Source organism: Gadus macrocephalus, chromosome 17 (genome assembly GCF_031168955.1).
Source record: "Gadus macrocephalus chromosome 17, ASM3116895v1".
NCBI lineage: Eukaryota > Metazoa > Chordata > Actinopteri > Gadiformes > Gadidae > Gadus > Gadus macrocephalus.
This window is the reverse complement of record NC_082398.1, coordinates 1,767,125-1,794,342: the sequence shown is the minus strand read 5'-3', so window position 1 is coordinate 1,794,342 and position 27,218 is coordinate 1,767,125. Positions and strand designations below refer to the sequence as shown.

General features: G+C 50.4%; 1 protein-coding gene across 1 annotated transcript; it reads right to left on the bottom strand.

Moving 5' to 3' along the window:
* Window positions 1–27,218, bottom strand: LOC132445709 (sodium/potassium/calcium exchanger 2). Its single transcript, XM_060035824.1, has 6 exons — window positions 26,668–27,218; window positions 24,221–25,447; window positions 4,917–5,025; window positions 1,556–1,620; window positions 471–480; window positions 1–11 (listed from the first exon to the last, which is right to left on the bottom strand). The coding sequence occupies exons 2-6, from the start codon at window positions 25,139–25,141 to the stop codon at window positions 1–3; spliced, it is 1,116 nt and encodes a 371-aa protein (XP_059891807.1). The 5' UTR covers window positions 25,142–25,447; window positions 26,668–27,218.

The following is a 27,218-nucleotide window of genomic DNA, read 5'->3' as shown; positions in this document are numbered from 1 at the left end:
TTACAGGACACCTACAGGACACACACAAGATATACCAAGACATCTTCAACACAAAACGGTTTTTCAGGGGGGAATCATGTCGCCCTAACCACCGGTCATGTGACCTCAAAGGTTTAAATGCTTGCCTTGTATTTCCTGGTGTTTTTCCACACGATGAGCAGATTCATGTCAGCGATCAAACGTAGGAGAGTCAACTCACATTAAACCGCAATCGCCCAAAAACACACATTGCTCCTGGGAGTGATGGTGCACGGTTGAATACTGCAGGGACAAAAAAACGCCTGTGGTAGCTGAAGAACCGCAATACCCACAATCCAAATGGGCTCCGAGCAAAGTTGCACTGCACTTTGCACGGCTTGTCCTTCTCAATATTTCATACTGGATGTTGCATCGTTCTCCAGCTCCACACCGACACAGAAAGGAAGAGCTTTTTCTCTTTGCAGTAAATACAAATACAGCCGTATACGTACCGAAAAACGCCTACAGAGACAGAATACATACAGAGGAACGTAAGGAGAGAAACGCGAACATAGACACTTGTAAGGAAACGAAACCGAGACGGTCAGTTAAGATAATGTAACGAAACACAATCAAAGAAAGGACTCCCCAGGAGCAACACACACACACACACACACACACACACACACACACACACACACACACACACACACACACACACACACACACACACACACACACACACACACACACACACACACACACACACACACACACACACACACACACACCAATATGGGACAGCTAATTGTAAAAGCTTGTTGAGGGCAACTAATTTTAGCCCGTTTCCCTTAATTGCAATGTCAAGCTTGTATTGACGTGGGGTCAGAAGGGAAGGACACTGCATGAAGAGGACAGAGTCTTCCTCTGAGGCCCTGTACGCGCTCACACCAGGGGAAAACAAGTCTATATTCATCTAGAAATACAGAATATATCGATACAGAGGCAGGTGTGGATTCTTACACCGTCGAGAGCCGAGACACAGACGTGATGAGACACCCCAGAAAAAGACCGCCGACGCGCGGGTCCGCAGCGAAACACACGGCGGCACGAGACACGACCACACGGAGAACGTCACGGAGAAGAGAGAGAGAGGGGAGGGGGGGGAGGAGAGAGAGAGAGAGAGAGAGAGAGAGAGAGAGAGAGAGAGAGAGAGAGAGAGAGAGAGAGAGAAGAGGTTTGCCAAAGAGGAGGGAGGAGGAGGCGGACCAATGGGTGATCAGGAGGTTAAACGAAACACAAATGTTCAGAGAGGAAGAAGAAGACGAAGGAGAAAAGGAGGAAGAGGAGGAGGAGGAAGAAGAGGGCAGGGGTGGGCGGGGGGGGGGAGGGGGGTCCACGGCGATCACCACCACAGAAGAGAATAGCGACAGACGACTGGCGGGGACAGAAACTTTGACATCAAGCGGCGCTGGGGGGGGGGGGGGGGGGGGAGGGGGGAGGGGGGTAGGGTTAAGGCCTTCTGGGGACCTGAGGTTGAGGATGAGGGCATACAACATTTCAGCCGTTTTTCGAAGGGGGGGGGGGGGGAGGGGGGAGAGGGCGAGGGGGGCGGGGGGGGTACATAAATGTGATAAGTACACTCACCAGAGTCAGCAAATTCTGAAGGGACAGAGGAAGAAAGACGGATAAGGAAGACAAGGAGAGAAGAAGAAGAGATAAAAAACGAGCCATGGGGACACTGGATCATCAGACGCCATTTTGTCCCTGAGTCAGGGTGACGCTAACACAACATGGGTCAGCGCAGTGGTTCTGTCGGGTGTCGGCGCTCGCTTTTATTTTGGAATTGAGCCAGAGACACGTGCAAGCAAACCCAAGCGCGCGCACACAACCACGCAAATGCATATGCTGAAGCCATACTGACGCACAAAAAAACACACACACCTGAGAAACATGTAAACGCACACGCAAAGATTCATACGTTTGCACATGCCTCAGTCACACAGACGCACACCCAGACACACGCTGGGACGCACACGGAACTAGAAGAAGAAGGATTGGGAGGAGCCAGGGTCGGAGGTTAACAAAGGGGGGAGGGGGGGGACATTGGGTGATATTGCTATTGGGATCCCCCCAGTATGAAACCAGTCCGGCTAAAGAATACGTCTTGAGTGAGAGAGTCCAAACTCTGAGACTACCTGTGGAGACGACACGAGGGACCAATAGCATCGAGCGAAAAAGACATCGGAAGTCATGATCGGGAATAACGAAGGACGTTTGTATTTTGGGATCTGGGTTAGAAATTGCCAAACCTTTCACAGTTGAAATGTTAGTATATTGCAGTCACAGTCGGTTCCGAACCCTAATTCAAATTTGATTTGTGGAATTTTGTTACCGAGGCATGACATAGGCATTACATTAGTTGCATGTTAACAGGCTAGTGATGCATAGCCGATTGTAAAAGAGTTCACAGCAGCACGATTCCCCCGTTATCGCTTGGCTTATCAATCGCAAGATCGAGAAAGCGAGCGAATCAGAAGGCAGGCCAAGTGATGCAGAGCAACTATTAGTCAGTCAATGAAATGGCATTTATCGATTGATACTTGGTCGCTTCATACTTTTGATGATCGATAACCATTAGGACATTTTTAAAATAAATACAATTCACTTCTATTTTAGCACTGGCTTTTATCCAAAGCAACCCAGTGAACTAAGATATGATGTAGGTAGGGAGCAGGTCGGGGTTGGGAATATTGTGTCAGGAATACTGCAGGAATTGGGGATCAAGCCCAGTACTTTCCGGCTCTGAGTTGAACATAATAACATAGTTTACTTTGGTTACTAGTCAAATTAAAAGTTAAATGACGAAAACGACTCAAAATGCTTACAATGACCTGTAAGTGGACACCATTCCTCCTCACATGTTGAAGATCTTTAGATCATAGAGTTCTGGGGAAGAGGAAAGTTTTCGCTCATTTCAGACTTTGCTGCAGCACTTTTTAATCCTACTTACTCTAAGCCTGGGAGAACTGTAATAATAAGACTTGAGACAGACTTTAATTTCGAGTTGGAACATTAATATAATGTTCCAACGAGAACTTTATGACTCTTGTAAATAGTCAAGAGACGGCTGTTCTTGAATGTTCTGCCATCGTGGAGGATTTAGCCTCTAAACCTCTTAGCCTCTGACTCTCACCCTCCTCAAATGAGAGGAACACATTAAAGTATAGAAGAGGAGGGGAAAACATGGACAAAAGAAAGTCTACTCTGCGAGACCACTGACTTCACGAGAGAAAAGAGTTGAGGAAAAGCATTGACAGGCAGTGATACGTTACTTGATCTGAACAGGAGGATATATTATATCGTGGGCGAGGGACGGAGTTCCAGTCAGCTGAAACAAGCAACCAAATTATAAAAATCATTGGGCAAGAGGGAGCAAAAAGTTAAAAGCCCACACATAAATCACTACAACCATCATAGTGTGCGTAGAAACGAATACGTCACCGCCAACGACTAAGCAGACATTTATACGACAGTTTGTCATATAATATTCACTCCCTAAAGACTTAACATGCACCGAATCTAGAACATAAGCCCTTCCTCCTACTGTACAGCCGTTCCTTAAAGGACCTAAACCCTTTCTGTCAAACAGTACTGCGTTCCCCTGGAGGAATCCGGAACGATCCGCCCGGGGGGAGCAAGCGGTGGCGGGCTCATTTCTCATCCCCCTCTCTTCCTCCTCGCCTTTCTTTTCGTTCCCCCCATGTTACTTTTCTGGGTGTAGCCTGACACTGTACTCCCGCACCTCACCCTCCGCCATCACCTTGTACTGTATGCCGACGCAACCGTTTCCCCGGGTCCACGCTGACGCAGCCCTTCTCAGTTCCCATCACCCCCGCTCACAGAGCTTCGACCGCTGTCTTTGAAGGGCTGAGGCATCTCAGCGCTGCTGTGCGCTTCGCTCCGAGGGGTGAAGGTGGGGGAGGAGAGGGGGGAGGCAGGGAGGGAGGGGGGAGGGCAGAGCTGGCGTTCGCTACAGTGTAGATGTATTTCTTCGTGTTACGCTGGAGATCTCCGTAACTCCTGTCCGACGGGGGTGGGAGGCGGGAGGTGGAGTTCGGAGGAGGACTGAGTTTGGAGAGTTAAGTTTCACTCCTTGGCGACTCTCCTCTGACCTCCCTTCCTCGGAGCGGGAGGCGGGGCCGGGTGCGGGGGCACTGCACTGCGATGCAGTGTCACGTTGCCGTTGTTTGTGCCAGACGAGGTCCGCAAAAGGACTGCAGACTCAGTCGTCTCATCATCGTCACGCTTTGCTTTCTGTTCCCGACCCTCCAGAACGAGGTGTGCTTCCAACCCGGGGTTCCACTCATTCCCACTTAACACCCGCATCATCCATCTGGTGTCTCACATGGCCAGCGTCACGCAGTGAGACGCAGAACCTCAGAACCAAACAGGACAGGACTGCAAACCGCTAGCATGCAGGGCGCTCGGAGAGAGATGCTTAACCCAGCTGTGCGCTGTTGCTCTCTTACGGCTCTGTGTCTATACCTATGTTTTTATCTATAGCACATACATGTTACCTGCCATGCCGGCACCTTACACTACCGTGCGCAGTTCTGTTTACACTTTGCAGACGTTGCAGTTTGTCCGTTGAGATGCTAACTGCATTGAGGGCAGTTCATTGTACGTAGACAATGGACTGTACGCGATGCATTGTACTGGTTCAATGTTCTGCACAGTGCAACTTGTGCCGTGACAAAACAGTTGGGTCTGATCTGATGGACGCTGGGAGAGACTGCAGACTGAAGTCCAAAAGCCTTGCATGTGCAAAAAAGCATGCTTGATCGATCGCGATTTGTTTGTGGTCGTTTGTGTGTGTTTGTGTTTACCTGTACCTGTGTGTGTGTGTGTGTGTGCGTGTGCGCGTGTGTGTGTATTTGTGTGTGACCTGTGCGTACCTTCGCTGAGAGGGTCCAGGGTGTGAATCATCAGCTGGAAGATGCTGTTCCTCATCAGGCTGTTATGCAGGGAGGCGGAGCTTCCACCTCTCTGGAGCCGGGGCCTGGCCTGTGATAGGAGGAAGTGGAGGTGTCAATCAAACGGCCCCCTACCCATAGCCGTGTGTCATCACTTCCTCAAGTAAACGGCTACGGTAAGCTTGTGTTTTTATGTTTTTATCTAATTGAGTTTTTGCCGTTTGAATAGACAGGCGTGCATTAACCCCGACTGACATCTCAAAGATAAAAACATTACTAAACAAAATCTACTTCACTGCATCAATGTGAAACGGTTCAACCAGCCAAATCATGGACTTTAATTGAGTGTGCCCTTCTCATTTACATACTTAACCCTTATGGATTAACCCAAACCACAGAAGTAGAACCCAGAGAAAAGCAAAAGGCTGTTGTGTTTCACATTCATACATTCATACTCCTTCTTCCTCCTTCCTATGAACACATTAAAGTCTTCTGCTCCCTCCCCCGGACAAGGTGGTCCACAGAGGTCATCCAATCCACTCCAGGCTTGAAACTTGAAGTTGGCATCCATTGCGGGCTGCAGCTGCAGTCGGCGATCCCCCCACCCCCCTCGCTGGCGATGCGGAGGCAGGTACTCCGAGGTGTCAGGCAGCACTGGTGCTAATTCACACCCCGGTACGCGTGGGCGTGAGCATGCAGCAGAGAGAGAGGGAGAGGGAGTGAGGGCGAGAGAGAGAATGTGAGAGAGAGAATGTGAGAGAGAGAGAGAGAGAGAGAGAGAGAGAGAGAGAGAGAGAGAGAGAGAGAGAGAGAGAGAGAATGAGAGAGCTCCTAGAGAGGCGTGTGAACGTCGATGAATGCCCCCCCACCCGATGGTTGTAGCTCAGCAGAAAGTCCGGAACCCCCCCGCCGCCGCCATGCACAGAAGAAGAAGCGTGAACGCTACGACTTGACCTCAGCAGGGCACTCGTTCTCCCGGCGGCCATCTTGGCTCTCGCTTAGCTCACTCACCCGGACTAGCGCTCAGAACCAAGATGGCCGCCGTAGGTGAACAACGGTACAGCCGAACCGCTGTGATTTCCTAGCGTCGTAACGCGCGTGCAACTTTATTGATAAAGGAATGAATGCAGAGGAAGCCTAGCGAGACATGCTTCAGGGCCGTTAGCATGCGGCGCGCATACACTATGCTAGAGCCTGTGTGCGGCAAACTCTGCAGTGGTCTGACATAAAGTGGGGGGGGAACGAGCATGGTGTGTGTGTGTGTGTGTGTGTGTGTGTGTGTGTGTGTGTGGGGGGGGGTGTGACAGGAGTGTGCGGCAAACTCTGCAGTGGTCTGACATAAAGTGGGGTGTGTGTGTGTGTGTGTGTGTGTGTGTGCGTCTTTATGTGTGTGTGTGTGTGTCTGTGTGTGTCTGTGTGTGTGTGTGGGGGGTGTGACAGAGGATACAGACTACCTCAGTAGTACATAGAAACGCAGACGACACACAGACGGAGACAAACATAGGTAGCATCAGAGAGAGAGAGAGAGAGAGAGAGAGAGAGAGAGAGAGAGTCGAGGACCTACCGACAGCTTCCCGTCATCGTCCGGTGGGCCGTGGGGCTCACCTATCTCCTCCAACAACACGGGAGAAGAGATAAAAACAAGGTGGGAGAGAGAGAGAGAGAGAGAGAGGGAGGGAGAGAGACATAGACAGACAGAGAGAGAGTGAGAGGACATAGACAGGTGTGAGAGAGAGAGAGAGAGAGAGGAGAGATGAGAGAGAGGAGAGAGAGAGAGAGAGAGAGAGAGAGAGAGAGAGAGAGAGAGAGAGAGAGAGAGAGAGAGAAGAAAGAAAGAGTGAGAGAGAAAAGGGGGGAGGGAGGAGAGAGAAACAGGACACAGATGTGAAGCATACAACCAGACACCAGAAAACAACGAGCAGACGAGATGAAGACAGCAGTAGACTTCATGAGGGACAGTGGGACAGTGGGACAGAGACAGACATCCTCTGGACACTTTACTCTATATATCTTTGCTGTCTTATAAAACCCGGACTGCTTGCCCTGCATTATGGGATTCAAATCAGGGCGCCCAAGATTAAATAAGAATCGCTTGATTGGCTGTCCGAGCTGCCAATCACAGCTCTCAGTGTCTACGTTTCACTCTTGAATCAAACGATTCCTGTTCTCTAACAATGCCAGGTGTGGGTCACATGTGCGCGCACTACCCCAGACAATGTTGTGTGTTTGTCAAACTGCAAGAGGATAAAGACAGCGCCCCCTGTGAACAGCATTGGTACAGCAATGCAGTTCTGTGAGGAGTATGTTTCGTTATCGCTTTTGGAAAGGAAGGAAAAACACTGTTAGTATAGACCAGAACTCCAGAATTAGAATAGAAATAGAGATGGTGCTCTGAAGCGACCCACCTCTCCTCCCATGACCCCTGACCTCTAACTGCCGACCCCTGACCCCTAACTGCTGACCCCTATCCCCCCCGAACCCCCCTTCAAGTCACTGGCCTTGTTTACACGAAGAAGCTAACAATCACCGGAGCAGAATCACACTTCGAGATATCGTCTGGGTCTAAAGAGACGAATACGGGTGTGAGAGATAATTAGGAATCCGAGGGTGGCGAGCGCCAATGCTGGTGTGACGAGAACGCTCCATATTTAAAGTGTTGAAATAATAATTAACAACGTTACAACACAGGCCATTTGGAATCTATCGATTCTCCATACTAGCTTCGATATTTCGAAAAACATGCTTGCCCTGATATTCATCACCATCAAGCCTTCCCAGTATGGGTATAAGGATTCCAGAAGGTCATGTGACCACTGCATCACTTCCTGCCCTGTATTGGGTTCTGTTTCTGTTGCTGGCCCGGTTGAGTGGGGTCATTAGTTAAACTACATGCACCTGCTCTCTCTCTCTTCCTCCCTCTCTATTTCTGTCTCGATCTCCTTCTCTCCCTCTGTTTCTCTCCCTCTGTTTCTCTCTCTCCCTCTCTCCCTCTCTCTCCCTCCCTCTCTCCCTCTCTCTCCCTCTCTCTCTCCCTCTCTCTCCCTCTCTCTCCCTCTCTCTCTCCCTCTCTCCCTCTCTCCCTCTCCACAAGGTGAGCAGCCCGCCCCAGACTGATCACGGCGCCTGTCATTAAACCAGCGCTAAATATTATGACTAATAATCATGCCGTGAGATTAGCATGTTCCCTGGATTTACGCTTCCATCCTAATCCCACACACCGCCACCCCTCTCCCCCCCACACACACACACACACACACGGTGCCTGCACTCTTGCATAATGCGGCATTAGGATGGTTCTTAGAAATGGATCAGATGAGCACACACACACACACACACACACACACACACACACACACACACACACACACACACACACACACACACACAGCGCCCCGCTCCCGCACCCCCCCCCCCGCCCACGACTTCCTGTCACGGTATGAAATGGGCGGGGCTTATCCTCTGGAACGGTTTGTCTGAGTGCGAGTACGTGTGAGTCACGTGACAGCAAATACACGAATCGCGGCAGAACCGCATTGGGTGAGGCAGCCTCATCCGGGCTGAGGCCCCGTTTACACGAAGGGAAAACGCAGATATTTCCACGCGGTTTGGCCTCTCATTTACACGAAAACCTTGTTTTTGTCACAGGAAACGATCATTTCTAAAAACTCCGGCCAAAGTGGAGATTTTCTGAAAACGCCGGTTATGTGTTGTCGTGTCAACGGGGAGAAACAGGGTTTTAGGTTCTGAAGCGTCACATTATGCGCCAGAAAATGCTTAACGTCATATGAGCGCCCTATGTTTACAGTTTGTTTGTTACAGGAAGACGCTCGTGTTACTCGTTGTTGTTGATTCTGAGGATTCTGATTGGCTTTCATGGATTTATCCTTCTCCCTACACTGCCGCCCATAGGTTTGGCAGTTATAATACATACATTTTGGTATACGGGAGTAACATGTAGGGTACATCGTATGTACACTCAAATTTTGGGTATTTTAAGTGCTCTATATAGTGCATGAAATTAACCACTGAGAATTCGAACACCACTACAAAATGGCGAGCACCTTATATAGTGCACTATATCCGTGGTAGGGAACGATTTCGAACGCAGCTAAGGTCACTGAGGTCGAGTGTGGCGTCCATCTTTGTTTCAGTTTGACTCTGCAGTCAAAATGGACTGCAGAACTGCAGAGTAAATTAGTCTTCCTATTTTGAAAAAAAAATTGAAATAAAGTTTTCAATACAGACGTCAATGAAACGGAATAATTCGTACTATCATGACTCACTGCCCCCCCCCCCCCCCCTCAGTGACGTAAAAACTATTTCTGACTTTCACCTCCTGAACAGCGCTGTACAGTAGACACCAGAGCTCCATCATGTGACTGGGAGCATTCAGAAGGCCCACTCCTCCCCATCAAAAGGGTTCAAATGACAAAACGATGTATTAAATAACAATGTACTACTATCTGGGTCGTGTCATTTTAAACATCACAACCAAAAACCCTGACCCCAGCCACGAGTCACAAGTCGATCAGTCCCAAACCGTTAGTGATATCAGGCCGGCCTTCTCCGGGGAAAGGCATGCACTTCATGGCAGGAAGGCTCTCGGGATCACTGGGAATATCGTCTCCTTGCTGCCGTTGAGGAGCTCACCGGCTTCCGCAAGAGACTCAGGACCCACTTGTTCACAAGTTTTCCTCGACTCTGCATAGCCTCCCTCCTTTGGCTGAAAGTAAACCCGACAAATAGAAATAGTGGTACTAAAGAAATGGAGTGGAGATACCCCGGCCGGACTGGAACACAATGTAACACAATGAGTACACAACCACCTGAGTAACACAATGAGTACACACAACCAGCGTAGTGCGACGAGGTTTAGCCGCTGTATCACCCACATTCACAGAGTAAATGTATGCATCACTCCTCACTCAGCGTGCACGGCGGGGTGCACGGCGGCGTGCACGGTGGCGTGCACGGCACTGGATTAGCGCGAGCAGCTGTCACGCCTCGTGTGACCTTCACGTGTGGCTTCAAGGTGAATTTGCAAACGTGAGCATCAACCAACACCCACACACCCTTAAGTATGCATGGCACACGTGGGCCTGCTCAGTGTGTGTGTGTGTGTGTGTGTGTGTGTGTGTGTGTGTGTGTGTGTGTGTGTGTGTGTGTGTGTGTGTGTGTGTGTGTGTGTGTGTGTGTGTGTGTGTGTGACGCAAGTGTCTGTAGGTGTGTAATATCTGTGTGTATGCATGTGACGCACGAGTAGTGTGTTTTTTGGTGTGTGTGTGTGCATGTGGGATGCACTTGAAGTATGTTTGTGTGATACACGTGCAGCATGTGTGTGTGTATATCTATGTGCGTGATTATATGTGTGTGTGTGGCGCACGTGTAGCATGTGTGTGTGTATATCTCTGTGCGTGTGTGTTTGTGTGCGTGTGCGTGCGTGTGTGTGTGTGTGCGTGGCACAGGTGTACCATGTGTGTGTGCGTGTGTGTGTGTGTCACAGGTGTACCATGTGTGTGTGCGTGCGTGTGTGAGTGCGCGTGTGTGTGTGTGTGTCACAGGTGTACCATGTGTGTGTGCGTGCGTGCGCGTGTGTGTGGCACAGGTGTACCATGTGTGTGTGTGTGTGTGTGGCACAGGTGTACCATGTGTGCGTGTGTGTGTGTGTGGCACAGGTGTACCATGTGTGCGTGCGCGTGCGTGCGTGCGTGCGTGCGTGCGTGCGTGCGTGCGTGCGTGCGTGCGTGTGCGTGTGTGTGTGCTCCCCCTCCGGCCCCGGCTCCAGCAGGACCCGCCTGTCTCTCTGAGACCCAGCCGAGCGTTGGCCTCTCCCAGGGCTCCGCAGCCGTGCACGTGCACGTGCACGTGCACCAGCACGCCGTCAGACAGCGTGACAGAAGAACCCCGGTGAGATTTGTCCGTCTCCGCGCATCATGTCGGAGCGGAACCGACTGAACGGCGGATTCCCCCCTCTCCCTCTCTCTCTCTCTCCCCCTCCCCCTCTCCCTCTCTCTCCCCCTCTCCCTCTCTCTCTCCCTCTCTCTCTCCCTCTCTCTCTCCCCCTCCCTCTCCCTCTCTCTCCCCCTCTCCCTCTCTCTCTCCCTCTCTCTCTCTCTCCCCCTCCCTCTCCCCCTCCCCCTCTCCCTCTCTCTCCCCCTCTCCCTCTCTCTCCCCCTCTCCCTCTCTCTCTCTCTCCCCCTCCCTCCCACTCTCCCTCTCTCTCACTCTCCCTCCTTCCTCTCTCCCTCTCCCTCCAGCTCGCCCCTCTCTCGTTTTATTTGTGCGGAGGACGATAATAATCATGATCTTTAGGGCGAGTGGGGCGAGTTGGGCGAGAGAGGGGAGAGAGGGGGCAGAAAGATGCACAACAAGCTAAGACGCAGCCCGCCTGCTCATTACTAACCCCTTCATTTTCGAACAAGCAGAACTAATTACAGGAGCTGTCGCCGCACTGATTTCCCACAAGGCAACGCTGCAACTGCGTGCTCACCAGTACTAAGACCAAATTGCTTCCTCTTGCTAAACCCCACCCCCCTCCCCTCACACACACACGCACATCCCATAATACTAATCAGACAGTGGCTGCTAGGAGGCAGAGGCTGCTGCGGGACTAGGGGGGGGGGGGGGGGGGGAAGAGGAAAAGTGATGCGTCATTTTTGGAAGCCGGGCCTCGTTGTGAACTGTGAACTCTGCTCCAGCGGAGCTCCGCCCCTTTACAGAGAGGAGCGTCCTGATTGGCTAAGAAGTGGGATCGTCTCCTGCTCCTTATTAATGTTCAAAATTTGTAAATGCAAGAAAAATAATTAAGTGTGTAAATTAATGATGCCCCCCCCCCTTGCATAATATGCATCTGATCATTTTAATTACTATTCTATTCCATCTACTGTCAATAAATAAATACTCTAAATATATGCTGTGTTGCTTAGTCCTGCCGACCTGCAAAACGTTTTGTTGCCATGGTGGCAGGTCAGCATCACACGCTCACACACACATGCATGTCTTCCTTTGAAACATGCACGTGTCTCCCTGCGTGCGGTGGGGGAATGACACGTTTAAGAGGCTGGAGCGATGACGGAGCATCTCTCAGGGTGACCTTGGCATGAGGAGGCTGAGGAGATGGGGGATGGGGGGGAAGGGAGCTGGAGACACACACACACACACACACACACACACACACACACACACACACACACACACACACACACACACACACACACACACACACACACACACACACACACACACACACACACAGCCATATTCCTCCACGGTGCTAGAAGGTTCTGAAGTGTGTTTGTGTGTGTTTATCTCTATTTGTGCGTAGGTTAATGTGTGTCCATGAGCGTTTGAGTGAGTGAGTGAGTGAGTGTTTTTCTGTAAGTGTGTGTGTGTGTGTGTGTGTGTGTGTGTGTGTGTGTGTGTGTCTGTGCATGACCGAAGTGTTGCACTGTGTGTGTGCAAGTGGAGGGAGTTACCCTAATTAGCGTGTTAGTGACTGCCTGTCTGATTGCAATCACTGTTTCTGCCTTGAGCCATCATTAGGGATTGCAGTTGTCTGAAAACACTCAACGCTTTTGCATGTGTGTGACTCACGCATGTGTGTCCCTCGTGTCACTTAAAGCGCTGACTTCACATTCCAAAAAAGCCGGCACACAATTTCCCAGTATTAGGCTGTGAAGTGATGAGCAAATCACACGAAAGCCTAACCGGTTTGTCGGCCGGGAAGTCCTTTAGACACGCCCATTTCCAACCCGATAAACAACCTCAATGCAAAAGGCTGACGACCAATCAGGAAAAAAGCGATTTTGTAGTACACTTTTACGCACGGCACTCTGTGTGTGTGTGTGTGTGTGTGCGTGTGTATATGTGCGTGTGTGCGTGCATGCGTGCGTGTCCTCCTCCCATACACCCAGGAGATAGGGATCCAGGGTGCCCTCCAGGCCTTTACAGTGGCGGCTACATTAGCTAATTCGACCACGGCTTCCGAAAATAGACGCAGATCAATACACAGGCTTTGGGTTTCTTCGTCCGAGTGTCAAGTTTCAACTCTGTTGCCTGACCCTACGCAGGTGCCTTGGAGTGGATGGGAGACCGTGAGAGCGAGAGATTTAGAACCGCTTAAACATGGCTCATATAAACATGTATGATATGTGTTTTAATACCGTCTATTGCGTGTTTAACCTCGTGAACCAGCGAAGGCTGGACGGACTTGATGATGATGATGATGATGATGATGATCTGTATGATCTTAAAAAGGAATCATTACTTTTGTCGTTGTGTTTTGATGTGGAAACGACCCAGCATCAACAAACCAGATCTTATGTTCAACTGTAAGGATTATGAAACAAACGAAGAAAAACGACACGAAAACAATGCTGACGACTGATCGGTCTTTGAAAAACATCACTTGCATCGCTGCGTCATTGTGTTACTGCGTTTGGAGCGGGGTAGAGTTTGAGTTGAGGGAGTGAAGGCATGATGGTGGTCGCCTTCAGAGAGCCGCATGAGCCCAGGGTAACAGTAGGGAAGCAGAAGGTGGGGAAATCAATGCGATGGTGATGGTGTTCGTTTAAGGCTATATTTAAAGTATGGAGTGAGAGCTATTCAGGGCAGTCCTGACGGTTTTACAGTCACACACACACACACACACACACACACACACACACACACACACACACACACACACACACACACACACACACACACACACACACCCAGGCGCACACACACAACATTTGCGTATACACACCCACAAACACACACAACGCTTGCGCACACTCACACACACAAACACAGACAAACAGACTTGCGCGCAAACACACAGGCGTACACACACATGCTTGCGCATACGCAAACACCCACACAAACACACACACACACACTCACACACACACACACAAACACACACACACACACACCTACATGCTTACACAGTATCACTCACTCACACACACACAGCTCATCACCATCCCAGCCTATAAAAAGTGGTGCTCGTATCACATTCTTAAGTGAACGCAAAAGGCATTAGATGATTTGATGTAAACGATACTTCAAAAGTCAAAGTGCTCCATGACACATTGCTCGTATGTCGCAATATACGCGAGGCTTGTAAAGGTCTTCTCCATCAGACCATAAACGACAATACAATGAGGTCCCTCGTGGCTACAACGCAGCACAACGGGACATTTCATTTATTGCTTTCTGTTACAGCATCCATTGTCCTAACCATGGCCATCTTGGTTAAAGGTCCCGTGACATGCCACCAGGTGTGAGTGTAATTCGCCGCTACGAAACCGTTTTGAAACTCCACCTAGATGTGTGAAGGATAGACGATCAACGTTTGCTACAGTCCACAGGGTAGGCTGGTAGACTGATCTATCCAGCACACATCTAGGTGGACACGCCCACTAGTGATGTCATAAGAGACTGATCTTCAAAACGTCTTGTAACGTCTAACCACACTCACACCTGGTGGCATGTCATGGGACCTTTAAAGCAGCACTATCGAAGATTTTCCTTTCAATCTCTTTGGCGATAACTTTGGCTAAGAGCGGTAATGTTCTCCTAGAGCCCAACCGTGCGCCATTGACACTACATTCACAACATTAACCTTACAACATAATACCACACATGGAACAGCCTCTATTAGTGGGCCATAGGCTCAGTCACCATTGCGTTATGGGCTGTATTGGCTGGCCAGCAATTCTATTTTCAGAAAATATCAGTTGTAGGATGTGATTTCATTTAAAACATTATTGAAATAAACATCTCTAGGCATTGACCACAGATTGTTCATGTCATTTTTAAGTTAAGAGCTAGTTAAAGTATCACATACTGCAACTTCAATAGACATTTATTTTTCATGAACACTTCGAGATTGCCACTTTGAGCGGTCATTTCACCCGATGTGACTTCATTTAAATTAAACTTTTAAAATCCCTCTTTGGCCCCATTCCGCCCTCGCCAACCACAAACCCCCCACAGCCATTTTGTGTTTAACCTCCTATGTGCGTTGTGTTAACGAAACGTCAATAAAACTCCCCCGGGCCACGCGATTACAGTATCCAGCTCATTGGAATACAGTCTAGCCCTCATCCGTATTCACCGCGGTCGCGCTGTCACAGCGTCCCTCCCCCTGTCAGACGATACTGCGTCGCTACAGACGACCTTGAAACTTCTCCCGGCTCCGGCGCGGGCCGGGCTCTTTTTGTGCGTGCGAGCGTGGTCGTTCTGCACGACATCATTAATGTGTAAAGCGTTAACAAAGGGGCCGCTTTGCATGCGTGATGGGCCTTTGTCTGTTTTAAGGCAGCGTTTCAGCGCCTCGCTGCGATTCTCTCCTTCTCCCCGCCTCTCCTCCTCCCGAGGAAGAGTGGGTGGGTGTGTGTGTGTGTGTGTGTGTGTGTGTGTGTGTGTGTGTGTGTGTGTGCGGCCCGTGACCTTCGAGTGTCATTCATTAACCAAGTGGGCCAGCGCCGACCAAACGGCTCGCAGGAGGAAACCATAACAATACCATTATCAATCACGGGACGCTTACAAAATAAAAAAGCGTACGCTTTCATGATGCAAATGACTACTTCGCCTCCGCGGAACGATTCTGAATGTCGTTAAATCTCATTTGGCGCCGAGAAGATGACACAAAAAAGGAGACAATGGCGTCGCAGAACAGCGTGACAAAGTGAGCACGGCGGATAACAAGGAAGACGTTTGAGTGAAGTAGTGTCTTGAATCGTCCACAGCCAACGTGCTGTGATGCGATTGGTCCACCATGATTTTTTTGCTTTTATATCTCGAACACTCCCCTCCCCCCCCTCCCTGCAGAATAAAAAAGAAGTAGAAGAAGAAGAAGAAAGATAGAATCGTCATCGCTGTCGTCACGACGCGATGGAAGCAGAATTGATTCTATTTTAGAGACGCTATACGAACCTACCGCTCTTATTTTGCCTTCACACTCTCACTGCGTGTATGTGTGTGTGTGAGAGCTCTGTGTATGTGTGTGTGTGTATATGTGTGTATGTGTGTGTGTTTTTGTTTTTGTATATATATGTTGGTGTGCATGTGAGAGTCTGTGTGAGTGTGTGTGTGTGTTTGTGCACAAGCCAATGCACACTGCACATCAAAAGGTGACACATGCCATACATATTCTGTTCAATGTATTCAATGTATACGTCACAGACTGTATTTGTCCTGGTGGACAACAGCACACGAGTACTTTCAGCTTCCTTCGCAGTAAAGCGGCGGACTACATGGAACTCACGTGGCGAGCGCACCACTACAGAGTGGACGATTGAAGGCCACTACCACAACGCGACCAAGGACCCTCCATTATGACTGGAGAAACCGTTTGTAGGAAGAGCCACGGAGCTCCCAAGGCAAGGAGGCACAAAGGGAGGCAAGGCCGCACACCCTGCCCACATTCTACTCCCTCTCTCTCCCTCAACCAAATTTGGTTTGCTCTTTTAAAATCATACGCCATGTTTCAAAAATCCTCAGTTGTGGGAACGGAAGAAGAGAGATTTTGTTTGTATATGTAGATTTTAAATCGTAAGAAATTATCCAAATATTAGGCTATTATTCCAAATGGCAATCAAAAGGAACCTTTAAGGATCAGGATGTAAACAGCCCAATACAAAATGATTGTCAAAACGTATTCATTTCAACTAAATTTCAGTTTGACACAATCTGAAAACAAAAGCGGTTGGCAACAAATAGACACGATTCAAAATGCAGGGCGTCAATATCTCAACATCATGACACAAATCCGCAGATGTGTTCAACCCAGGACCCCCCCCCAGAACCACCGACCACACGACAGGCCCGCTGAGCTGGGACCAGTGAGCCGGGGGTCCGAGCAAGATCCCCCCCCCCCCCCCACACCCATGTCAGCAGCCAAATCGGCGGGGAGGGGGGGAGAGAGACGAAGAAGCGTTCCTCATTGCAGCTGATCTATGAAGCGGCTCCCTGATGGGGGATGATGCCTCAGCGAGGCTATTTATAGCCCCTGGAAACGCATCTGGGGTTGCACCTTCCATCTTGGGCGGCACCAACATCGGCCTGTCACACGCACACACCAGCTCAGGGGGGGGGGGGGGGGGGGGGGGCGCGGAAGACGAGCGAGGCGAGCGGCGGGTTGATAACGTTCACCCAGAGACCCCCCCCCCGCCACCACCGGTACTACCAGGGGGAAAATACTCTCTTTCACGTTGGCCTCCGTGCGGCCCAGTGCAGGGGTCGGAGACCTTGTCCATATCGAGTCTACGTTCACACGAAGGCCGTGTTCCCACCTGGCACTCACACGTCGTGGGGGATCCGATCACAAGAGGACATCTCTAGGTACAGGTTTGAATGCGCCCAGGCCGGTTGAGATCCGACGTCAGGCCGCATTCGGAGGCCGTGCGTGAGCCCCTGTTCATTTAGCAGCGGCGTGAACGGGTTCTGAGTCACGCGGTAGCACTGCGTTCGCAACTGACGTGTCGTGTCGCGAGACAGTTAGATACGGCACTTTTGTGTTTGCAAATGGAAATGATGCACGTGCTTATTTGCATCTAGCGAGGGTGAAGTGAGATCTCAGACAATCCAAGAGCTATCCATTCTGATCGGATCACCCAAGACGAATATTAACGCCAGTTATTACACGGCGTTGTTGTATACTCAATTATGGTTGGTCAATTACGAGGTTTTTGTATAGCAGACCACTGCCATGTTTAACAAACCATTGCTATGGACGCAGTTCCAACCGTAACTAACGGAACACTTTTTATCAGAAGTAATAAAATCATTTTTAAACCAATAAAATCCTTTTTAGTTGTCCTTTTTTGGGTCACATTATTTATTTATTTAGTGAGTAGACGTGTTATCTAACCGGGATAATGTACAGCGATCAGGTTATGAAAATATCACAATAATGACAGACTAGCTGTACATTATCCCTGCCTTGTGAAATAGGACCAAAGATCCACAGAAACTCACACGCACACACACTGGCTACACTCTTGGAGCACACACACACACACACACACACACACACACACACAGGTTAACCTGTTGTCTGTTATGCAAAACAAACAACGGCGGGATATGCTCCCGGCATGTTGTGGTTTCGGTTCACACTCTGATTTGCTGCCAAAGGCGGGGAGCTGAGTCAACAAGAGACAGCTCCCCGGTTCAGGGTTCACTTGGTTTGTCGCATTAAAAGGTTAACAGTGTGTCACTTGAACACATGTTGACGGTGGCTCCGAGTGAAACCAAGACTGAACTAAACTCAACTGGAAACTGAACACTGTTAGATGAGGCGGGTTCAAGTACAAGTACAAACACACGTACACACACACACACCCACACTCCAGTCACGTCTGGAAACCCATGGCGGCCAATTAATATGAGGCCTTCAACAATAGTGTTTCAAAACCTAGCATCTTCACAATGCATCCATACAGTTTTATCCGAAACCATGAACAACAGCGAGGCAGCACCGCGATGATAAAGCGTTCCGTGCCGCCGCGCCTATTGTCACTTGATGTTCTTTGCACGAATAAAAGCAAGAGAAGAAGAAGAAGAAGAAGAAGAAGAAGGAGAAGGAGAAGGAGAAGAAGAAGAAGAAGAAGAAGAAAAAGGAGAGGGACGTGGAAGGAATGATTGCTTCGGCGGGGAGGCGGCAATCAGCGCCGAGCAGAGCTGACGGGTGAACGCTTTCTGCCCCACAACCCAACCCACCCCCCCCCCCCCCACACCCCCTCAGCCCGACGCAGAGCCCCCCCGGGCAGATGGGTGGTGATGGGGGCGAGGCAGGGGCCTGCACCGGGGGGGGGGCAGGGTCAGCAAGCCCGCTCCACGCTCGAGGGTGCGAGCGCGATTCGCTATCGGCTGCTGGGCGCGGCCATCTTGATTCGGGCCGGGGCGATCGATGGAGCTTCGTCGGGGGGGGGGGGGGGGGGGGAGGAGGAGGAGGAGAAAGTTCCCCCCGGCGCTCGCACGACCTTCAAAACGCCCTCGCAGCGCCGCGCGGGTTGCGTGTCGGGCGGAGCTGCCCGCGTGCTCATGTGCACGGCGTGTCTGTGTGTCGGCGTGTGTAAAGAGGCGGACGCCCACCACGCAAGCGCTGCCTGGCTCGAGTCCTAGCCCAGTGCAGTCGCCCCCGGTCGCACGCAGCGAGCTGCCCCCTCGACCAGCAGCAATCAGTCCTCTGCGCATCGCGCCAAGTCCACTCTGCATGCCTTAAGACCGCCCGGGGCGCGCGTCCAAGAAGATTAAGCCTGGGTGTAGCCATCGCCCCCCCTCCCCCTGCACCCTCCCTCCCACCGCAGCGAGCACTGCAAAGCTCCAACGCTGTGTCATTCATGGATAAGTGCCATGAGGAGTCTACAGATAGAACACTTTTATGGATCCCATTGTTGGCCTCGTCAGCGGTGCGGCTGTCGCTCTTTGGAAGCGCGGCGACGGCCGCGAGGGATTCAGCGTCAGGGGGAGCCGACGCAGAACGGCGGGAGGGGAAAGGGGCGTTGGGATGTATCGGAGGGTCCCGGACGCCCTTCTGGGGCAGGTTGTTGCGCTGCGGTGGTTTGGACGGGGCCGGCTCCCACGAGGGGGCTTTGGGGGCGCTGCCGGTCGCAGGTTTAGCCTCGAGCACTTCCAGGGTCAGGTCTCGAGGTAGAACACACAGAAGGTGGTCCCTTGTATGGGACCCCGTGTTTTTTTTTTGGGGGGGGGGGGGGGGGGCGGTAGTGTACTGGGTCGGAGGCGTGGAGCGAGAGGCCTTGAAGGTTGTGCTTAGCGGCGGCGGTGGTCAGCCAACGTCTTCATCAGCTAGAAGTGAACGAAAAGACGACGAAGGCTCCGGCCGGGTCGCGATTAATTGGTTTGCGTTCGCTCAAACGTCCGAGTCAAATGAAGTGCTCGCACACTTTAAACCAGCGTGCGCTAAAAGTGATTATTGACAGCACTCGGACAGCGGCGGTCATCTCCGCCCTGCTGTCCCTTAATTAAACCCACGCGACATGCTATGCTAGTCTGTCCCCTGGTTCGGATGTACTCCCCCCGAAATGAAATGAAATGATGCAGATGATAGATGATGTGTGGAGCGCGATCAATACGACGTCGATGGAATATCCACTCTCCAGTCGCCCTCTGAGGAGCGGTCAATGGGAAATACCGTTACTTTTATGGTCAGCAGATTTTTCCTCTGAACTTCCTGTCCGAAACAGACTCACATTAGCATTGGATTATGAACGTTGGAAATAAATAAATAAAAAGGGAATGAATAAATAAATGAAAGCGCCCAGCAGCATCTGTGTGCCAGGTCACCACGATCAGTGGCACGCACATATTTACCCCGCTGTTATTCCTTAGTACTGCTCTCCAGCCAGGATGCTGCCCTCGGCTTGGTTTTATGTTTCTCTACTGAATATCTGCTACTGTCCCCCAACCAAGTTTTAGCATTATCTTGTATTTTTGCTCAAATGTATGTATGTATGTATGTATGTATGTATATATATATATATATATATATGGTCAGTTATCAATTAAGCTATATATTTATGTATATATATATATATATATATATATATATATATATATATATTTAGGTTCTACCCAACACATTATATTATTGTAAAGATCTCTTCTTTCAGTTATGTTGCCAGTATAGTGTTCAATACTGTTATTAAGTTATTTTATTTCTCAATGATTAAATGTTTAAGAATTCTTATTATTGCAACAATTATTCTTTCCTATTATTCTAGCACTAAGAACACGAGCAGTGGTCTGTTCTTGCCCCACGTGCTTTTTGGTTTGGTTTTCAATTAGGTGTTTGTGTTCATTGGCGTGTGGCAAGTATGATTACACTAACGAGGGCGGTTAGCCTACCAGCAGACCACTGAGGCAATATCTGTCCAATCAGAAACAAACGCACACACAGACACAGGACACTTGGGGAGCGACCGAGAGTTACCCAAACTCAGATGGAGACAAAACTGAGCTGTGATCGTTGGGTTGATGTACTGTGTTGTCTTTGGTCAAATGTGGAATCCAGTGGCATCTCTGTGTTTATCTCTAAATTGTGGACATTTTTGTTCATTCTGCCTCTGGCCTGTTTAAAGTCCACTCATTTCAAGGGCATTGGAATACCCGAGCAAAGGCTGTAAGTTTGGATAGTACAATCATACAATAATAAGATGTTGCTGTTAGAAGGCCCAGTTTCTTTCTTTAGTTAAATTCCTTGGACTGGTTATGGTGCAGACTGGAAACTAAACAAATAGAATCTGATCTTAACCACAAAAAACATTAAACGCTAAACTGGAGCATTTCTTATCTAATACATCCTTAACTCCCTCTAACTTAATGCCTAAATTAAAACATTAACTCAACCACGTCAAAGCTGATACCTATACTTTACCATCACAAACCAAATATCTAACCTTTACCACGCTAAACCTTAGCTTAACCATCCCTCAGTCACTGTCAATAACCCTAAAACATCCAAACAATCCAAACTTTAAGTCGAAACTCGAAACTTAACAAGCTGTAACTTAGCAACTTAAACTGCCGACCTGGGCAGTACAGGAGAATAACAAACCCAGCTGGTGCGCACGTCTGTACCATGTTATGTTCCACAGAGGATGGGCAGTGTGCATGTGCCCTACCCCCCAAACAGGGTCCTCCCCGTCCCTCCGAGGGTTAGACAACACACACATCATTCACCGCATCTTTCCAGGAACCTAGCATCACACCGTGCCAGCACGCCTCTCTCTGAGGTTACATCGCTTCCTCGTCTCTCCGTCGCACACCGTCCTCATTAGCACCTCACGGAAACAACTCCAACTCCCATCAGGCCACAGTCTGAGGTCAGCAAGCGTTTCCCGTGGCCGGTTTGACCTTTCCGATGTGTTGATGGAAAACGGACTCTCACTCCCAAACAAAAGGCTTGTTTCTATGGGATGTCGACCACGCACGCACGCACACCCACATGCCGGCGTGCACACACACAGACACACACACACACACACACACAAACTCTCTATCCTGCTGACACTATCGGTCCACTTTCTGCCTAGGCCAGCGAATTTGACATTCTGAGGGGACAGCCAATGTCCTAACGTTTAAACGTTTAAAATCATTTCAGGAAAGCCCACATTAAATAACTTATATTTTCCACTCAAGGGTATAATGAAGGCAAACGGTGCCCTTGCCACTCTTACACAACTTTAATCCTGAGTGCGCACAACTCTGTGTTTTTTTAAATGAATATACCAGAGAACTTATGAGTAAGAATGCGCACACTTTTGATAATTACCTCGTGAGCAACTGTGAAAACGATGGCCAACAGCCGGCTGAGGAACAAGACATTTCTGAACAGATTCGTCATCCAACAAACAAATTATGAGGGACTGCTGAAAGCTTGTACATAGAGGAATAGCCTGGCCCTCCCTTGTGTTGGAGACTATTCTAAATTATGTATACATTCATATCGCATGCAGCACTTCAAAAAGGGAAGAAGAGTTACGTAACTCTCTCTGCACCCCTGACAAAGTTCACATGGACATGATCTCTCCAGCGTCCTCCCTCTTAGACCCTAAAAGACCCGCGTGGATGGGTGACATTAGCCTTAAACACTCATAACACTCACAGGGATCGTTTTAAACCAAAGGCGGGTGTGAGGGGCCGGTAAACAGAACCCGTTCATCATTCACGTTTGTGGGAAAAAAGGACAACCCGGTTGGACAGAGAGACAGGGGAGGCTGCGCACGAGAGCAGCAGCCTGTCGGCTGACGGCTGTCTCGGAGATGAGACGTGACTGGGCTTGATCGACCCATCTGTCTCCAACAACCGTCTCTCTGTCTCTCTCCCTCTCCCTCTCTCAGTTTTTTCCCTCTCTCCATCACGTGCTGGGAGAACGAAGGCACCTATAATGGGTGTGCAGAAAATACCCAGAATGCAACGCAGCTCAAGGTCACCCGAGTCTGCCATGTCCACCGCTTGTGGGCCGGGGGGGGGGGGGCTGGTGTGTGTGTGTGTGTGTGTGTGTGTGTGTGTGTGTGTGTGTGTGTGTGTGTGTGTGTGTGTGTGTGTGTGTGTGCGCGCGCGTTGTGGTAGTCCGCCTCTCGCTCATCGCCCAACGGCTCTCTCCCTCTCTGTCGCATCCTCCTCCTCTTCGCTCGCGGGAGGCTACTCTGAGAGTCAGCATCGTCGTGGAAACCGCCTCCGGGCCGCCGTAATTGCGTACCTCTGGCGATTTAGCGCACTGTGCGTACTTTGGGGATAAATCCTCACCGAGTCAGCAGTTTAGGGTACAACTTTCTGGCACGCCGTCACTAAATTGTCATCTGGAACCTAAATCCGTGCGGATAATCTCCGGGCCACTATGGTATTGTAGCACGCGGCCTTGCTTTGTCCTCAAGTGTCATTGAGAAGCTTTGCGTTCGGCTGATTTGAGGCCTTTCACCCGCCATAAGGCTCTCTGTGTTATGCTAATGACACACAGCCACTGCCGCACTGTATTCCAGTTAAACTAAGGAACAAAAGGGTAACAACAATCGTGACTTGAAGGATAACACGCCAGGAACCCTAGCCTACAAACCCACTGGTAAAGCATTGGAAATGATGGCCAAGGTTACGAAGGTCATTGAGCTAATATGCGTTCGTAAACGCAGTGATACGTCATTCTCTCCCCTTCATCAGGGCAGGCTATTCTTAATACATTAGGAGGAATCTGCTGTGTCAGACAGGGACACCAGTGCCTCAAGCTAAACCTCGAAAATATATGTTTTAGCATAGTCCCGTTTTGTCATGCATCTTAAAGTGTTAACTTTATACCTCACTGCACATCAGGCCTAGGACCAAACAACTATCAAATGTTATGAACTGTGAGCCCCTTTTGACTTGCACTTCACATGTTAAGGACTCTTATTTGAAAGCAGTTATTACAAAATAGAAGGACGCGCTGCGACGACACACATTCTCCCGACGTCAAAAAGATAACATGTTTGGTGCAAAGAAGGTAAACAGAATCGATAGCACGTCCCTTTTCCTCAGAGGTGTACAAGGCCATCCATGTCAAGGCTACGACACAATCCATACCTCTTGCATAATGACCACACAAGAACACCCGAGTAAGCTTCATCCTTCACGCTTCTACCGCGCAACACAGACGACAGTCGCTGAACCGACCGAGAGCATTGGGGTACTGGGGGGAGACCGACGCTCCTTAAACAGAAACAAGGGATGTCGGGGTGCTAAAGAGGGGAGATGGTTGCTAAGGAGGGGTGGGGGGGGGGGGGAAGCCAGGGGCTTACCTTTGGCTGCACCTCCACTTCCACCACCTGGTTCTTGCTCATGCAGCCCTTGACGAAGCCCTCGACCGAGCTGTTGCACTTCATGAAGATGACGTAGCAGGCGTAGCCCGAGAGCAGGGCCACGCTCTCCCACATGGTGATCAGGTTGTCCAGGAAGAAGACGATGAGCATGATGAGGTCCACGATGTAGAAGGACACGTCGCGGAACAGCGGCCACCACGTCAGGTTCAGGATCTCCTTGGAGAAGATGGCGCACATGCCGATGACGAACAGGATGTTGAAGACGGCCGAGCCCACGATGGTGCCGATGCCCACGTTGCTGTGCGAGATGAACACGCCGATGATGGACGTGAACAGCTCCGGCGCCGAGCCGCCCGCCGCCATGAAGGTGGCGCCCGCCACGTCGTCCGAGATGGACAGCTTCTCCGTGATGACGGTGAGCGCCGGCACGAAGAACTCGTCGCACACGATGGCCAGGGCGATGAACATGTAGAGCATGCCGAAGACGTGCAGCACGACGGCCCCCTGCCGCCGCTCCTCCAGCGTGAACAGGTCCGTGGGGTACTCGCCCTGGCTGTGGTTCCCGTCCGCCGCCGACTTCATGGCCACCGCGCTGTCGCCCGACACGTTGAGGTCCCGCTGCAGCTGGGTGGACAGCAGCGTCCGGTGGGGGGGGGCCCCCGCCGCCTCCAGGGGCCCGGCCGCCAGGGCCCCGGGGCCCCCCGCCGCCGACGTCCACCTCAAGGCACTGTAGGAGAAGGAGACGGCGCTGATGGCGACCAGGCCCACCACGAACACCAGGATCCGCACGGGCCTCAGCTTCCTGCGCAGCTTCTGGCGCCCCTTGTAGGTGGCGATGGCGGCAGCGCCGGGCAGGGCCCGGCACTCCAGGGAGTCCACGCACACTTGGTCCGAAGCCATGTCGCCGTGGTGGTGGTGGTGGTGGTGGTGGTGGTTGTGGTGGTGCGGTATTCCGTTTCCCACGCTCTGGGAAGAGCCGAGCGGAGAGAGAGAGAGAGAGAGAGAGAAAGAGAGAGAGAGGAGAGCGAGAGGGGGGAGAGGGGTGAGGAGGTGGGACAAGGGAGTAGGGGGGGGGGGAGCAGGGAAGGTCTTTTTGGTTTATCGGAGACAGTGCATGGCGCCGTTCTCTGCTTCAAATCAGTTGGAAGGATTGCGGGTTCTTCCCGGGGTCAGGCCTTCCGAATGGTGTCTTCATATTATCCTGATCTAGCAGATGAACACAAGAGGACAAGGTGAAGGGTTCTGCCTCCAGACGGGACGAGCGCGGTCTGATGGACGTCCACAGTAGCGTGCTGATTGCGCGCGTCTGCCTCAGGGGTGTGACACGCGTGGAACGGACAGCAGGACGAAAGATATGAAAACTATTGTAAAAAAATAAAAAAGTCGTGGTCCATTGTATTCACATTTTACAATGTCATCTGGAAACATGAAGCCTTTTAGGAATAGTAATACTAGAAATATAATGGTAATAATTAATTAATTAAGTAATATAATAATAATAATACTTAATAGCAATACTGCAAGTGTGTGTGTGTGTGTGTGTGTGTGTGTGTGTGTGTGTGTGTGTGTGTGCCTGCGTGTATTTTTCCCATGAATCAGAACACATTTTGCCGAGACAAAATATAGTATAACACACACACAGCAATTAACAATCAATCAACCCTATTCAATAACATTCAGATTGAAGTTCTATAAGATACAGCAATAACTCTAAAATTCAAAAAACTTCTATGTGCTAGTCACCAAAGATCCCTGGCAGAATATAGACTCCTATGCATTATTCAGTCAGTCCAGGTTTCAAAACATGGCCTAGATGGATTTCCAGAAGACTGCCATTAAATAATTCCACAAATAGAAACGATAAGGTGCACTCATCGATTGATCAAAATAAAGCCTGAGAAATACCTTGCCATAAATAAATCAATTCAGCCATTGATTTTACAAGCCGCCTACCATTAATAATAGAAAATATGCACAGACTATCCTGCACACAAGGGTATAAGTGGTGGCCAATAAAGCAATATATCTGCATTGAACTTGTCCTAAAGCAGACATTCGCAACACACAAGACCACACACAGATAAAACGTGCTGAACTCACTGGACGTCTGGCTATAATAAACGCCACGAAAACGTGATGTGTACATCGGACCCATGACGTTGTTGTTTAACGAAGAGCAGACAAAAAAGAAGATGATTAAAAAAAAACACAGAGTCAGACCGAAGCACCCGCGGTGCTGAGGCGGGTGACTACGGATTTTCCCCAGGTATCGCGACATGCGATCTGCATCGCTGTGCCCTTCAACGCCCTCGCCCCTTCCAGTTGTTATAAAACCACCACCTTGTCGCTCCATCCCACCGCGAACCCCTCATCCTGCAGACGAGAGGCTGCAGCATCTCCCACAGACGCGCAATGCACGTCCTTACCTTCAGGGGAAGCGAGAAAACCGGTCGAAACACGAGGGATCTGCTCCTGCGCCCTCGTCTTGCTGTCATTGAGCAGCACCAGCAGCAGCAAATGTGACAGTCCTACCGTCCTCTCTGACTCCGCTGGAGGAGGTGGAGGAGGAGGAGGAGGGCGAGGAGGAGGAGGAAGAGGAGGAGGAGCCCTGTGACAGTCCTACCCCTCTCTGACTCCAGTGGAGGAGGAGGAGGAGGAGGAGGAGCTCTGGAGTGAAAAAAACGGAGCTCTGCGAATAGCGCTCACCTCTCTCATACCAACTCCTCGCTTTCCCTCTTCTGGTAAATTGACTAAATGGACTGCGTTTATACAGCGCTGCTCCAACCAGTGGCAACTCCACGCGCCTTACAAACTGCCTCAGGTTCACCTGACCCATTCATGCACACATTCCACTTTTCACGGCGGTGTCCACCATGCAGGGCGACAGCCAGCTCGTCAGGAGCAGAGGGTCAGGTGTCTTGCTCTGGACACCTGGACACTCACTATTATGACCACGGGAAGATGAGGGAGACCGCCT